Below are 17683 nucleotides of genomic sequence, written 5' to 3' on the forward strand. Positions count from 1 at the left end.
CTTCTGTTTTTGGACACCACTGGTCAGCTTTCTATAAGTAACAAGGTGGATTGGGTTCCCTAATTAGCATCTTGCAGAATATAGGATGTCATCAGAGACCTACAATACATATGTCTGGAAAGAGAAAAGGACCTAGCATTATTCATTCTGGGGAATTTAAGTCAGACAATTTTGTTATTGTTTCAAGTATAGACAAGACTCTCTTAGAAGGAAAAGTGTACAGTTGTTTACTTCTACTGAGAATAGAACTATAGGAAGTGGATTTCAAACTGCAGCATGAAAGATTTAAGTTGGAATGATTGAAAAAATATTAGTAATATGAACCATAAAACATTGCAAATGATTACCAACATAAGCTATGTAATCTCTTCAGAATTATTTAAAATAGGACTTTTTTTTTTTGTATTGGCTTTAAATTATTTTAGTAGGTATTAACTAAAGGCAGGAGAATAGCCTGGGTAGACTCTCAAGGTTCCTTTCTATGATTTGATGATAAAAAAGACTTGATCCTATAAAGATTGCTCTGGCTTCTTTTCTATTGCAGCTACCCAAGGAACAGCTGTTGCCTTGACAACAAGAGACAGTCTTAGGTTCCTCATATGCTAATAGGAAAACGGCCAATTTTCTTGTTCATAAAAGAAAACTGTTGGTTAATGTGTGCATCTCTCTCTCTGTCTCTTTTTCTCCTACCATTACTAACCACCTCTACGTGAACCTCAGTGAGAGGTAGAGTTAAAAGAAAGAGGGTAGAATAGTTTGTATTTTCAGAAATCCTCACTGAAACTTAAGAAACTCATTCACAAAGGAGTTTGGAGTATGATAATGACATGGGAATAACAAGAAATCAGCATTCAGTGTGCAGAGAAGAAAAACAATGGAGAGCATAAAATTCTAAGTCTACAGTAGAGTATAGGCAGACACTCTGAACAGATTGCAAGAGGAAAGATTCAGTATACCTTCACAGATGTCTCAACACCGACAACATCTGCCAGGCAGTTTCAACCACTTCCAACTGTCTAGGTGCATGTATATGCAGACATCATCAACTTTTGACCAAACTGAGTAGATTGTATGTGAATATTATAGAACATAGCAGAAGAAAAGCAATTACTTCCAAACACAATTCACTCAAGTAATAGGCAACAATTAGTTCTCCCAGGGAAAAAAGCATGTAATAATCCCTGCTTTCTCCTTTGCTATGTGAAAGATAGCCAAATGCAGGCTAAGAAACACATTGACAGCTGATAAAAAGTACTTTGAGTAAACTTACTCACATATTATGTGGACAGCTGTAGCTCATTGAATAAAAGCAGGCCACCTCTCTGCAGTGTCTTTTAATGCTTTATGAAAAAGCCAAGTTTCTTAGCCCTGTGGAGTGGTGCTTTTTCCATATAGCAGTATGGAAGGTGCAGGCTGCGGCCCCATACCAGCCTTGTTTTTATACTGGTTTCACATGGATGGTGTGTACGACATCATGACAAACACACGTTTCCTTGTATCTTTACCCTACATTTTTTTACATAGTAGTTATATGGTGGGTATGTTTTCGTTTACTGTTTTCACCACTCCTCATTACTTCCCAAGGATTTTGGTGGGGGGGGGGTATTGTTAAAAAGTGTTTTTCTTCTGATCATAAAATAATTCATGCTCATTATAAAGGTATAAAAAAAGTTTACAAAAAAACAAAGAGGGAAATGAAAGAATCTTTGTTTTATTTTGAAAAGCAATGCTAAATGCAAAGGAGCCCGTTACCAGTCCATTACCAGTATTTGTTTTACTAATTGCTAGGACAGCATAAGAAACAGATTATATACTTCCTTTCTCTGCCTTTCCATGTCTACCATGGGCCCTGGATAATAAGAACACTGATGATATACACAAACCTGCAGGAACCTATGGGTGTTACTACATGCTCTAATGACTTAAAGAGGGGGATTGTCAACCACATGGGAGAATATATAAGGTTTAGAAAGCTAGGTGAAAACACATTTACAGTTTGACAGTATAATTTTAAGGAGGTTTTGAAAACTTTGCTATTTGTGGGACAGTATTGCTGACAGATTTTGGAACTAGCTTTTCTCATCCAAAGCCCACTGGTCCCTGATATTTCCAACAGGATGAGAAGACCACTCTCTTGGTTAGTCCTACCTCCAAAAAGTCTCAAAGTCTTACCGTCTGCCTCTTTTATTTCAGATCGTCATTACTGATCTCTTTTCCATTTGTGTCTCCCAATCACAATTATTTGATGTATCCCTATTATCTACAAGAAAATATTTTTGTGACCTGGTACCTTTCAACTTTCCCAGCCTCATCTCATATTGCCCTCCTAGGCAAATGCTGTGCCACAAAAGTCACCCCATTCCCCATTCAGCAGTGTTGAACTACTTGTAATTTCTCACTTCCCTTTATCTCCCAGTTTCAAGATTCTCCACAACTTTCTCCCTCAACTTTTCACCAGAAACCTTTGTATCTCATCTTTGAAGTTTCAGGTAAGACCCTATTCAATAGGTGACTCATCTGTCCCTGAAGCCCTCCCACCTGGAGACAGACATGCTTTCCTGATGATTCCTGATAGCTTTTCCGAACTGTGTGCACTCTGTCTGCTTTAGTTAATTTAATAAAAGTTCTGGAAGGCAGCATCCTAGTCTGTTCCATTCACTGATACATGTCCCCATCACTTACTACAGGGAGCATGTCACACATTAGATGCTCAATGACTATACAATGAATCAATGAATGAATGTCTACTGTGTGCTTAATGCTTGGAAGCCAGGGTTAAATGAGCTACACACTCTCTGACTTACGTTGCTTGTAGTGTAATAGGGGAGGTGGAGAAGTAGAAAGTGTAAGTGCCATGACAGTGAAAATATGATGCTGGGGAAGCACATTTACATCAGGGAAGGTTGACATTAGCTGGGCAAATATGGGAAGAGTGGACCTTATAAGCCATGTTAAGGAGGCCACTGAGAGCCAAAGAGAGGTTTTTGATTGGGAAGGATAATATACTGAGATTTGAGGTTTAGAAAGATCTTTTTTGCTGAGGTGTGGAAATGGTATCAGAGAGGTCGATTATGAAGGCAGTTACCAATTAGGAGGCAGCTTCTCTGCTTAATGGTTAAACTCTTTGAGGGAAAGAATAACCTCATTTTCAATTTTGTAACTTAAGGGCTAGGTCAGTTTTTTTTTTTTTAATTAAAAATTTTTAAGTTTATTTTAAAAAAAGAGGCAAAGAGAGAGGGAGGAGAGAATCCCAAGCAGTCTCTACACTGTCAGCATGGAGCCTGATACAGGGCTTGAACTCATGAACCATGAGATCATGACCTGAGCTGAAACGAAGAGTCAGACACTCAGGTGACTAAGCCACCCAGGCACCCTGGGCTTGGTCAATGTTTTAACAAATGTGATGTTTATTTTATGAATGAAGAACTGCTTTTATGTCCATTATCATATCTCAGAAAGACAAAAACAAGCCACTTCCTTTAAGAAGTTGTGTCGCTGTGGCTCATCGAGTCATTGGGTCAATGTTACTGCTTCCAAGTAAGCTAGTTACAAAGGAGATTTAGTGGCACCCAACCCTGAACTTGCTCTCAATAGACATATAAGTTGATTTATCTTATCTCATCTATATTATAACCAACCATATGAATTGTATTTTTTGGTTGTTTTTTTTTTTTTGTCTTTTTCATCAAGATGTCATTCCTGGATTAAGACCATGGCTTTTTCATGTTGTGTAGCCTACTTAGGAATAACTGATTCAGTTTTGCCTCCTTGAGTTTGTTCAAGGACTGGTCAAAGCATTAATGAAAATATGAATAAAGGAAAGCATAAATGACAAAATAGTCAACTAAAAGGTTCCTACTGATTCCCTTATATTTGTATTAAAATCTAGTCCTTAAAGTGATCTAATTCACTGAATAAAACCATTTTATTAAGCCTTTGGTCAGCAGATTATTAATACCTATATTATGTATAGAACTCATCTAAAATTAGTGACTACAGCTCTCCTTTTTCTTTGGATACAATGAAAAGAGTAAAAAAATTTAAATAATGCAAAAGGACATTATGAAATCGTATCACCGTTAACTGAATCAAAATTTAATACAATAAATTAATACAGTAATGAAAATGTTCTAATTTTTATATTAGTAGTTGATGTCCCCTTATCCTTGATTTACAATAAAATGATTTCAAAGCATTTTGAATTTGTTAGGTAATAGCATTACAATCTGCATAGTAAAAGGAGACAAAAAATATATAACTTCTGATTCAGTTTAGTTGTGTTTATAATATGTCATTAACATAAATTAACCATTTGCAGGTTGCAGGTTGCTGGCAGGTGTTTATAATATGTAATTAACATAAATTAACCATTTGCAGGTTGCTGGGTGATACAGATTATTTGTGCTGATACCTAGAGTCTCTACTTTTATAAAGCTTTCAGGTTTTGATGATTCACAAAGAAACAATTTGTATGGTCAAGCTTAATTGCTGATTTAACAATAAATTTTATCTTTATAAAAATTTATATACCTATGTTTTTTGCCATATGTTATCTTCTTACATGGTAAATTTACATATTGATCTACCCATTACAATCCTAAATTTAAACTTTCATTGTTACCTATTATCATTGTTATGGCTGCTTCATAATAATAGCAAGTAGTAATATTGAGAAGAATAAGAAGGATTCTGACTTCGCATCTGGATGTTTTAAATGGACTGACATAGAATTCTGTGTGACACTAAAGATTTTGTCATTTTAGAGTGAAAATGAGCTGAAGAAAAAAAAAACTTAATAGATTGTTCGGTTGGTATTTGGTCCACAATTATTTCTGGGGGGTTTTCTCCTTAAGTACATCTTTAATGCTACACCCAGAGATTTGGCTCAGGTGTCAGGAATAATAAGCTTTATTATAATAGTAAACCTTGGTGAGAGTTCTGGCTAAAAAAGAGAGAAAAGATAAAAAAGAAAAAAAAGGGCATTTCTGGTACTTTACATATACAGACATGTAGCACCATCTACTGGATTAGAGTAAATGAATAAAATCTGTAAAATATGTATTTCCACTAGCAAAAGTATGAAGCCATGAATGTCAAAGCTTCGTATAGTATTGGTTTAGCCAATTCTTTGGTTGTAAGTGGTTTTTTGGATAGGTGAGAATATTTGATATAAAGGACCTTCTTTTTCCCTTTGTCCTTGCAGCTAAGAAATAGTCACAGACAATTGTTAGCTGTTAAAGTTACCCATCTACAGCAATTGATTTTACACATGTACATTTGTGTGTGTATGAACACGTGTGTGTGCACACACACATACCCTACTGTACCCGACTCGATTATGTAATACTTTTTTACAAAGCAGTGGTTACCATGGGCAAAATAACTTTTGTGGACATGTATTTCATAGAAAAGGATATTAGCCTGTAAGTAGAGAGGTTTTTCTTCTACTGTTTCTCTGTAGTAGAAAGTGTCTTAAGTATAGTTATGGCCTCCTGTTACCAGGAGAAATAAATCCTTGGGAATAATCCATTCATTAATTCAGCAAGCATTAAGTAATTACTGTGTTTCAGAAACAATGATAAAAAGATTGAAAAAAAGAACAGTGATTTCAAAAATACTGCATAAGACTGGGCTGTGAGGTGAATGTTCCTTTGTAAAGACTTACATCCATCTTCTTCATTAACAGGGTGCATCAGAGCAGTCAAATATCTGAGACAGCCTTATGAAATGTACAGGTTTGCAAGATGTTATAGATAATGGTCAATATATTCACCACTACAAATGTGTTTTACACAAGTACGGAGGTTGAGGAATAGGACAGTTATAAGACTCCTCTGACATTCTTCCCATAAGACTGTTAGGTCCTTATCCAAGTCATTATCTATTTCATAATATCGATTATTCCTCTGGAGGGAGTGACTACTTCAGCAGCAGAAGCATAAAAACATTGCATGGTGAAGTACATGTTATAGCCACTAGCGATCTTGGAAGTTTCTTCTGAGTGTGTGTAAATACTCTGAATCTGAATCATATGCAACTATATTAAGAATGAATTGCATAAAGGAAAATCTGAGAAAATGGAGACATTCACCATTTTCCTGGGTAGGAAGACAATAAAATAAAAGTTTCAGTTTTTCTGAAATTATTATGTATATTCAAAGAAATTTCAGTGAAATTCCTAGGGTCCTTCTCTTTTTTTGGCGGGAGATGAGGAACTTAACAATTTGATTTCAAAGAAGTGTTTGAGAATAGACAAAAATAGTTGTGATGGTGGTGTTGGATGGTGTGTTTGACTCTAGCATATTAAGAAGCTGTGTCACCCAAAACAGTGTGGTACTTTTACAGAGATAAATACATCAATGAAATGCCACATACCCAGAAACATACCTTTGTATATATAAGAATTCAGTATATAAAAAGGACGCGTTCAAACCAAAAAGCAAGATAGACTATTTAACAAATGGTGCTGGGAAAATTACTATTTGTTTTGAAAAAGAGCTATGAATCTTTTCCTCTCACCACAAACATCAATTTTATGTGCATTAAAATTTTAACACATAATTATAAAAGTACTAGAAAAACTATTGGAGGTCATTTTTATAGTGTTCTGGAAAGGGCTTTCTTTAAGTGTGGTACAAAACAAAAGTTATTGAAGAAGACCAACAGATTTAATTACATAAAAATTTAAAATGCCTCTTTTAATTCATGTTTATTCTTTTGGCAAATTTTTATTGAGCACTACTTGTACAGGTATTGTTCTAGTTTCCAAATATAGGGTGAACACAGTGCATATGGTCCCTACTGTCGTGCATATTATAGTCTAATGGCAAAGATAAAAAAATATGCAAACAAGCAAATAAAAACATTAACTACCAATTGTGGTGAGTTGTCAAGTAAAATTACTAAATGAAAAATTTGCTTTAAGAGGAAATAACAGGAGGGGTGCCTGGGTGGCTCAGTTGGTTAAGTGTCCAACTCTTGACTTCAACTCAGGTCATGATCTCGTGATTTGTGAAGTCGAGCCCTGTGTTGGGCTCTGTGCTGACAGTGAGGAGCCTGCTTGGAATTCTCTCTCTCTCTCTCTCTCTCTCTCTCTCCCTCTCCCTCTCCCTCTCCCTCTCCCTCTCTCTCTCCCTCTCTCTCTCCCTCTCTCTCTCCCTCCCTCTCTCCCTCTCTCTCTGTCCCTCCCCTGCTGGAGCACATGTTCTCTCTCTCAAAATAAATAAGCTAGGGGCGCCTGGGTGGCTTAGTCGGTTGAGCAGCCAACTTCGGCTCAGGTCATGATCTCGCGGCCCGTGAGTTTGAGCCCCTTGTTGGGCTCTGTGCTGACAGCTCAGAGCCTGAAGCCTGTTTCAAATTCTGTGTCTCCCTCTCTTTGACCCTCCCCCATTCATGCTCTGTCTCCCTCTGTCTCAAAAATAAATAAACATTAAAAAATAAATAAATAAATAAATAAGCTAAAAAAAATGCAGAAATACCAGATATAAGGAGCAGTCATCATTCTTAATTCTAAGATAGAGTGTCCTAGGAAGAAGACCCTGTCAGGGCTCACTGAATGGCAAAAACTCCTTGTGCTGCTGGTTGAACTTGCTGGGGAGTGAATGGAGAGATGTCTCATTAGAGGCACTCTGCTGAAAAACTGCCCAAGCTGGGGTGGGGGTAGGTGCTAGGGGAAGCTGCTATGCACTGCAGGAGCTGGGAGCTGGAGAAGCCACCGGCACTGCAGGAGCCTGATGCTACAGATACTGCTTGTGCCAGGCAGGAACCAGATGCTGGAGAAGCTGTGCGTGCCTCAGGAGCCTGCCATGTGAGAACACTGGAACCAGGAAGAAAAAACACATTTTCCCTCCCGTAGGGTCTCTTCTGTGCCCTCTGTTGATAAAGCTTGATTTTGTACCAATGGTCAAAGGAGAAATATTTGAAGAGCCCATATCTGTCTTCACAGAGCAGACAAAATGGGTAAATTTGGAGCTGAAAGGCAACACATTGCAAAATGGCACAACATAGTACTTTTCCATTTATTTGAAGTTTTAAAAGAGAAGAAACTAATTTATGATAGAGAAAACATTGGAATAGTAGTTGCCCCTGGGGGTTGGGGGAGGTGAAAGCCAGGATTGACTGGAAAGAGGCAAGTGGGAAATTTTACAGTAGTGGTAAGTTCTACATCTTAAGAGTTTAGGTTAACTGGATGTATGCATATGTCAAAACACAAGATTTGTGTATTTCCTTGTATATAAATGTTACCTACATAGGAAAGAATATAAACAAAAGTAAACATAGTGTGATGAAGCATTTAGGGGGAGAGTATATTTATTCTTGCAATTTACTTTGAAATGCATCAACACAGACTGATGAATGAATAGATTGATAGACAAGTGTAGTAAAAAGTTAATGGTAGGATCTAGGAAACATCTAGATCAAGGAGATATTGATGCTCACTGTAAAATTATTTTGACTTTTCTGTATGTGGGAAACATTTCAAAATGAGCTGTTGGAAATAAAAGATTACCTTAACTGTTGAGGGAGAATGAATTTTAGGGGAACAAGAGTGGAAGTGGGGAGATGGATTGGAGTGGTGGAGGTGGCGATGGAGAGAAGTAGAATCAATATAGGCCTGCGGGTGGAAGTGATATGTCCTGTGATATCAATGGAGTGATATCAATGGAACTGTTAGGAAGGCAGTTGGATATACGTTTGGAGTGTAGAAGAAAGATCTGTGACAGAGAAATGCTAATGGAAGTCGTTAAAGAAACCTGTGGTATTTATTATTTAAAAAACTTTTTTTAATGTTTATTTTTTGAGAGAGAGACAGAGTGTGAATGGAGGAAGGGCAGAGAGAGAGGGAGAGACAGAATCCAAAGCAGGCTCCAGGCTCCAAGCTGTCAGCATAGAGCCTGATGCGGGGCTTGAACCCACGAACTACAAGATCATGACCTGAGCCAAAGTCATATGCTTAACCGACTGAGTCACCCAGGCACCCCAGAAATCATGGTATTTAAAGTCATGAAAATGGATATGATCACCAAGGAAGCAAGTGTAAGAAGAGAAGAGTAGAGAGGCAAGCTTTGCATCTTGGGGAAAGCAACATTAAGAAGCTAATCAGGACAAGATAAAGGAGTAAATGAGATTGAGAGGTTAATGGGAAACTGACAGTCCTAAAAGTGGAGAGAAGAACTAGGGAAGGAAAAGCTGAGCTGAATGCAGCCCACAGATCTGGCAAGTTGATGATAAACTTACCTGTTGGAATATGAAGCATACTATTGGTGACAATAGCAGTTTCTGAGGTGTTTATGGCAAAATATACCAAAACTAAAGTTTTAAAAACCCCAAAAACAGATTGGGAGAAAAATATTGTTCATACAAACATGTCAGATACAAACATACACAGAGAATACTGTCCATATAATAGAAAGCACTGCAAAAAGAAGAGACAACCTAATGGAGTAAATGGGCAAAGGAAATGATACATTTTATTTATTTTTATTTTTAAAAATTCCAGTATAATCAATGTACAGTGTTATATTAGTTTCAGGTATATAATATAGTAATTCAATTCTGGACATTACTCAGTGTTCATCATAAGTGTACCCTTAATCCTCTTGACTTGTTTCACCTACCCCCCACCCACCTCCCCTCTGGTAACCATCTGTTTGTTCTCTGTAGTTAAGAGTCTTTTTGTTTGTCTTTTTTTATTTGTTCGTTTGTTTTGTTTATTAAATTCCACATATGAGTGAAATCATACGCTATTTGTCTTAGATCTGATAAATTCTTAGCAGAATAAATGTGATGCTCAGTCTCATAATTATAAAATTGTCAATAAACAATGAGATACCACATTTTTCTCTTTAGGTTGTAAAATATTACTTTATAACATACAGAGTATGCAAGAACACTGCCATATTCTGTTGGTATGTAAAATCTTTTTTTTTAATGTTTATTTTTGAGACAGAAAGAGACAGAGCATGAGCAGGGAAGGGGCAGAGAGAGAGGGACACACAGAATCTGAAGCAGGCTCCAGTCTCTGAGCTGCCAGCACAGAGTCTGACGCAGGGCTCAAACTCATCAACTGCAAGATCATGACCTGAGCTGAAGTCAGATGCTCAACCAGCTGAGCCTCCCAGGGACCCCGGTATGTAAAACCTTTTTGAAAGATAATTTAATAGTATCTATCAAAATAAAATTGCTTATACATGTTTTTCATTAATTTTACTTCTAAGAATATGCCGTACACTAATGCACACACATAGGTGTGCAAGGTTATATCTTATTCGCCGAATTGAAGACACCACTGATTGAAATATGCATCCCAATTTTAGATATACTAAAATATGAAAATAAGTATACCCCAGACTTGATGAAATACAGTGTTAAAAGATGTTCATTGTAGCATTGTTTAAAAAGTTAAAATTGATGGATAATAATTGAATTTTAAGCTGCTGTTAAAAGACTAAGGATCTAATGTACTGATACAGAAATATGGCCACTATTGTTAAGTGATAAAATGAATCTGCAAAAGAATATTTATAATATGATTCTGTTTCTATAGGAAAAACTAATATATCTATAGATTTATTTTTTTTAATTTTTTTAATGTTTATTTATTTTTGACAGAGAGAGAGAGAGAGAAAGAGATAAAGCATGTGTGGGGGAGGGGCAGAGAGAGAGGGAGACACAGAATCTGAAACAGGCTCCAGGCTCTGAGCTGTCAGCACAGAACCCGACGCAGGGCTTGAGCTCACGGACAGTGATATCATGACCTGAGCTGAAGTTGGACGCTCAACTGACTGAGCCACCCAGGAGCCCCTATGGCTTTATTTTTAAAAATGCTGGTAGGACACATGCCAAACAGTGGCAACCTCTTGGGAATGAGGTTGTCATGGAGGTGAAGGATATCTTTTCCTTTATACACCTATCTTCCTTCCTTCTCTTTCTTTCTTTCTCTTTCTTTTCTCCTCCTCCTTCTCCTCCTCCTCCTCCTTCTTCTTTCCTTCCTCCTTTTCCTCTTCTTTCTTTCTTTCTCTTTCTTTCTTTCTTTCTTTCTTTCTTTCTTTCTTTCTTTCTTTCTTTCTCTTTCTCTTTCTTTCTTTCTTTCTTTCTTTCTTTCTTTCTTTCTTTCTTTCTTTCTTTCTTTTCATCACATTATTTTTGCAAAACCAAAATCTCTTCATATTTTAGCCTGAACAATGTGATCTGGATGAAGTTATCTACTTGGGAATGAAGCAGTAAAGGGATAGCATCCACCTTAGCATTTTGTGATTAAATTGAGTATTTCATGGTCAGCAACAAGGCTTGAAAAACTTTGGGTTTTGTTTCCAACTCTAGATTTTAATAAGTTCAATAGAGTTATAATCTAGAAGTTGTAGAATTATAAAAGTGGGAACTAGATATGGAATGCCATGGTGATGAGGTGGAGAAGCATGACTATCATTTTAAGGCAGAAATGTAGAATTAGGAGGAGGCATGGACATTTTGCACAAAATTCAACACTGTATAATTGTCATCCTGAAATTCAAGAGATATAATCCCTGAGATACAGGAAATGTGGCTCTTTGCATGAATTTGGCTGCCAGACTTCTTATGTCCTTGGCCCTACAGGAGTACACAGCAAAGACAGCTGCAAGCATGCATTTTGGCAGCTCCTGCTAACACTGAGAGGGGTGGATCAACAGACTGGCACAGGCTGAGGCAGCTGCCTCAGTATTCATATTAGTAATGGGGATGAGAAATTAGAAAGGAATGTTTAAGACACATGGGCAGTAGCAACACTAATAATTTTAGGAAGCACACTGCCATAACAAATCTCAAGTATAAATAATGATGTGCCATCTTAATATATGCTGGATGCTAACATTTTCATTAGTAGGAATGAGTAAATTGTTATAAAATAGAAGATCTTCTTTTATAAGGTTATTTAGACTCTAAAATTTCGTTATTCCAAATAGGTTGAAATTTCCTCTACAAGCTTTCTCCTCCATCACGTTGGGAATTTAGGCATTGCAGAAGTGAGGAATAAAATGCCGTGGTAATTCTACCATCTATTGAAGATATATCTAAGAATGTTGTATATGTGAATAAGTACAACGTTTTCTACAGTGAATGATGTTTCACCACACTGTGCTGCATTTTATATGGTCTATAAAGACACGCATATGAAAATTATTTCTAAAAATGGTAGTTGTATATATAGATAAATATAGTATTATTTCAGTAAAGGGGTTTGTTCATTAAACTTTGACTCATGAAATATACTATGCATAGTCAAATGTATAAAAGCCATTTCTAAGAATAATAGAATTCTGCTGCATCTGAGTAGTCATTCAGTGAAATAATGTATGCTGCATTCAATATATCTGTAAAATATGCCACATGTATAAAATGTTTCTAGTGGTAGAATTTAAAAATATAAATTGTTTTTAAGAACACAAAAAGCTAAATCTAGTCTTTGAGACTAGAGAAATATTCCATATAATTCAATATATGGAAAACCATGTAAACACAAAGAGACAAAGCTACTACAAGATTTCAAAACCAATAATAATAACAAACCAACAGTAAAAAGACATTTTCAGGACAATTGAAGAAATATAAATATGAAACAGTTATTAGATGATATTCAAGAATTTTGATGTTATTAATTTTGACGGATGTGATAATAATACTGTGTGTTAGAAAACATTGAATGTTAAACATTAGTGATGCATGCTCAGGTAGTTGGGGTAAAATATGATGTCTGATTAGTTTTAAAAATCTTTAGCAAAATAATATAGATGAAGTGAATGTAGCAAAATATAAATGTTAAATCAAGATAATGAGTATGTGGGTGGGTATGTGCGCGCTCTCTCTCCCTCTCTCTCTCTCTATATATATACACACACATACATATACATATATATATATATATATTTAAACTTTTTATAATAAAAAGCGTAACAAGATAATGGTAAAATAAAATTCAAAAGGGCAAAAAAGGCTACAGATAGTTGCTTATTCGATAAGCAAAGTTAATTTATGTTCATGATGCCGTAATAGAGGGTATTTCAGCCAAGAACAACTCTCATTGCAGACAGCATAGTTTGTAGTAGGAGATCTGTATCCTCATTTAGGTCCTGCTGACTTTAATCGCTTCACCTCAGGGAGCCTCAGTTTATTTGTTTGGAAAATAAAAGGATTAGATTAGTTGATAGTTTTATCCTTTCCAGTTCTGAGATGCTAACCAACAGAGGCGGTAAACTCAAATACCTACCAGTGCTGAGCGGGTAATTCAAATTACTGAATAGGTGTAGTGCTTGCCACTCTAACTGGGACTCCTCTTCAGCCGAATGCCTTCATGATAATGTGGACTCAGTGTTGCCTAGCTTTTTTGGAGATTAGGAAGAAATACAAATTTTTATGTGAAATTGAAGATTTGTGTATGTTAATAGAAAACGTACAGCGAAAAGTGTAGAAGCGGTGAGGCGGGGTTGGGGGTACTACCAAACCCTGCTGCAGTCCATGTCCGCGGTCAGCTAAGACGCTGCGAAGGGCAGATGAACACTGGGAGGAAGACCAGGAGATTAAAACAAAAGATGGAAACACACATCAGTGATTCTAGGGAGTGAATTCTGCTTCAAAATATCAGTCTACCTCAGCCGACGAGATTTCATCTACGGATGAAACTCAAACACCACTTGAAAAGAAAAGTCTGTTTTTGATAGCTCTCATCTTCTGCGTGCGCTCCAGCAGTTGCGGGGCTCAATGCCATTACCTCTCTCAGTGTCCCCCGGAGACCGCAGGCGCCACAGACTTTACACTCTCTGGGAGCGCCCCGGGGGACGATCCCGAGCTGCAACTTCAGGGATAGTTATGCTGGGGCCGCCAACCCCAGCGAACCTGTGGAGTAATTGCTTCGCTTCCTCGAAGTTTAAAAGAAAAGCTGCTCCGGACCGAGGCTAGAGTTCTCAACCGGAAGTTTTGCCTCCCTGCTTGAGCACTTCCTGTTTGGTAACTAAGGACGCGGGGCGGTTGCTGGGGTTATCGTGGTAATTACTGGGGAGATTTGCGGGTGTAGGGAGTTGCCTCGTGTGCTGCTCCCGGGCCATACGAGAAGGTGGATCTTTCCTCCCCACCCTGTCAGAGGTTCTCTATCCTTTTGCCATCATGAGTAATGAATTCTTGGCGGAGCTGCATTGGGACGATGGGTTCGCCATCCCGGTGGCAAACGAGGAGAACAGGATCCTGGAAGATCAGGTAAGTGTCAGGTGAAGAAGGCCGGGAAAGAGGGGATAGTTTCTTGGTTGGCAGGAATACCCCAACCCTTTTATTCTTCCCTTTTCCGTCCCCAATTTTATCTCTTTCTGTCTAATGCTCACCGCACCATCTCCTTCCTCCCTAACCTGTTTGCCCATTACGGTACTTGCAAAGCATTACAAAATGTATATTGAAAGGATGATTGATATTCGCGACTATAAAGTCTGAATCGTTACTCTCTCTCCTTCCACTCCATTTCGCCTCAGGGGCAGGAGAGGAAAGTCTGGTTCCTGCGTCCGCTTTTCCCTTCCTCAGAATTAAGCGCGGCTTGCAAAGGGACTCTGAGGTTTTCCTAGCAACAGTTGTTTGCGGATGTTTATAAGCAAATCACGCTCTGGTTGACATTACTTTTTGAGTTTCTGCCTAAGACATTTAAAGTTGAAAGGGACTTGAAGAAATATTTTCAAGAGAGACGTTCTAGTAAGACTGTAAAATGTGCAGTTTACAGCTTTTCAAAGTGAGGATGTTGTCACAGAGTGATATAAAAATATTTTACGTTGTAAGGAATATTTTACACCGGCTTCCAACGAATGAGTGCATAGTAGTTGTTAAAAATAAAATTGCATCTGGCTCAGAAAACTTTTAAAAACCTTTAGCAGTTAGTCTAAAGTTCTGTCACATGGCAGTGTGTTGTGTAGAGGAGGATCCAGAAACAGATGATGTTTACATTACTTTGCAGAATGGAAGAGAAGGTTTTCTTCCCTTGGAAAAGAAAATGAAAATCCATCACTGTTTTTTGAAGTTGTTTTTTTTTTTTTTTCAAAATATTCTGACCTGTTTACTAATGTCTAAATTAGCTGCAGTTTTTTGTTGCTTTGTTTTAATGAAGGGCAACATTAGGGAATATAAGAAATTTGGCACTAAAAAAAAAAAATAAGCAGAAATTTGGCACTGAGTACTGAGGAATAATAATATTAACAAGTTTCCAGCCCTGGGTTCAGATCTTACTTACCAGTAGTGAGCCTGTTTCTTCTTATATAAACTGGAAATAAATAATCATTTCACAGGGTTGTTTACAGCTCTAAGGATATTAATGTGGGTTAAAGTTCCAATCAAATATTAGTTTTTTTATTATTGCCATAATATTTGTCTCATATGATTTTATATACATATTAATTATATTAGCTATTTAAAAAATATTACGGAGCAATAAAAAGAAGAGTGAGGGCCAGAATCACTTTACCTGAATAAACAGTGGCATTAAAAAGTCAACTCTAATAAGTTTAAGATATTCAAACAGAAGGGTAAAAAATAAAAAATACCCACTGTTGACTCTAGAAGTGACTATCATGGCATTAAACAAATATTCCAGACATCATAGTCTACAGTTATATAGATAGAAAAGACAGACAGAAGTATCATTGTTTTTTAAAATTTAAATCCAAGTTAGTTAACATATAGTGTAACTATGATTTCAGGAATAGAATTTAGTGATTCATCACTTACATATAACACCCAGTGCTCATCCCAACAAGCGCCCTCCTAAATGCCCCTCACCCATTTAGTCCTTCCCCCCCCACCCAACACCCCTCCAGCAACCCTCAGTTTGTCAGTTCTATGTATTTAAGAGTCTCTTATGGCTTGTCTCCCTCTCTGTTTTTATATTATTTTTGCTTCCCTTCCCCTATATTCATCTGTTTTGTATCTTAAATTCCACATATGAGTGAAATCATATGATATTTATCTTTCTCTGACTGACTTCCTGTAATGTAATACACTCTAGTTCCATCCACATTGTTGCAAATGGCAAGATTTCGCTCTTTTGGATCACCGAGTAATATTCCTGTGTGTGTGTGTGTGTGTGTGTGTGTGTGTGTGTGTGTGTGTGTACCCACCACATCTTCTTTATCCGTTCATCAGTTGATGGACATTTGGGCTCTCTCCACACTCTGGGTATTGTTGATAGCGCTGCTATAAACATTGGGGTGCATGTGCCCTTTCAAAACAGTACACCTGTATCCCTTGGATAAATAGTAGTGTAATTGCTGGGTCGTAAGGTAGTTCTATTTTTAGTTTTCTGAGGAACCTCCATCCTGTTTTCCAGAGAGGCTGCACAGTTTGCATTCCCACCAGCAGTGCAAAAGGGTTCCTCTTTCTCTACATCCTTGCTAACATCTGTTGCTGCCCAAGTTGTTAATTTTAGCCATTCTGACAGGGGTAAGGTGATATCTCATTGTGGTTTTGATTTGTATTTCCCTGATGATGAGTGATGTTGAGCATCTTCTCGTGTCTGTTAGCCATCTGGATGTCCTCTTTGGAAAAATATCTATTCATGTATTTTGCCCATTTCTTCACTGGATTATTTGGTTTTTGGGTGTTAATTTTGTTAAATTCCTTACAGATTTTGGATACTAACCCTTTATCTGCTATGTCATTTGCAAATATCTTCTCCCATCCGTCAGTTGCCTTTTAGTTTTGCTGATTGTTTCCTTTGCCATGCAAAACCTTTTTATTTTAATGAGGTCCCAATAATTCATTTTTACTTTTGTTTCCCTTGCCTCTGAAGACATGTCAAGTCTCCAGAAGTTGCTGTGGCTGAGGTCAAACAATCAGGTTGTTGCCTGATTTCTCCTCTAGGATTTTGATGGCTTTCTGTCTTACATTTAGGTTTTTCATCCATTTTGAGTTTATTTTTGTGTATGGTGTAAGTAAGTGCTCCAGGTTCATTCTTCTGCATAAGACAGAAGTATTATTAAAATGGAATCCTACTATATGTGCTGTTTTTAACATAAACATTTTTATTTAATAAAAATTTTAATTTTATTTGTCTTAAGAGAAAAAAAAGAAAGGAATTATTGAATTTCAGGTAAATATTACTTGATTACAAGAGATAGTGATTGCTAAGAAACTTTCTTAACATTAAGAAAAACTGCATAAGAAGAAATGGTTAGATTATTGTTTAAAAAATTCTTTGTTTCATTTGTAGGCAGTTATGGGTTGACTCCCTGCCCTTTCATTTTTCATTTTGAAAGCAAAGAAATTAGCTCTCTCACTTCTTTACACCATCTTTTACCCATGTTACCCCTATTAAAAAATAGTGGTTTTATTATTTTTATATTATCAAGCTTTATTTTTTATTCCATTCAGTGCCTTTAATTTACTACAAGTGTTTAGCCTTAATTTTATATGAAAAAAATTTTAATGTTTTTATTTATTTTTGAGACAGAGAGAGACAGAGCATAAGCAGGGGAGGAGCAAAGAGGGAGGGAGACACAGAATCTGAAGCAGGCTTCAGGCTCCAAGCTGTCAGCACAGAGCCTGACACGGGGCTCAAACTCCCAAACCACAAGATCACATGACCTGAGCCAAAGTCGGACACTTAACCGACTGAGCCACCCAGGCACCCCAGCCTTAATTTTATATTTAAACTGGTTTAATGGTCCTTAATGTAGCCACT

The 17683-nt window shown here is 37.1% G+C and overlaps 1 protein-coding gene across 2 annotated transcripts in view; it reads left to right on the forward strand.

The window, feature by feature from the left end:
- The first annotated feature begins 14011 nt into the window (after positions 1-14011).
- The window catches only part of CCDC39 (coiled-coil domain containing 39), a 51267-nt gene continuing 47595 nt past the window's right edge, over positions 14012-17683 (forward strand). For both annotated transcript variants that reach the window (XM_007094574.2, XM_042999029.1), the window contains exon 1: positions 14012-14226. In XM_007094574.2, coding sequence (XP_007094636.1) covers positions 14137-14226 — 90 coding nt within the window. In that variant the 5' untranslated portion in view covers positions 14012-14136. The remainder of the gene's footprint in view (positions 14227-17683) is intronic.

The sequence above is a fragment of the Panthera tigris genome, chromosome C2 (genome assembly GCF_018350195.1).
Source record: "Panthera tigris isolate Pti1 chromosome C2, P.tigris_Pti1_mat1.1, whole genome shotgun sequence".
Taxonomy (NCBI): Eukaryota; Metazoa; Chordata; class Mammalia; order Carnivora; family Felidae; genus Panthera; species Panthera tigris.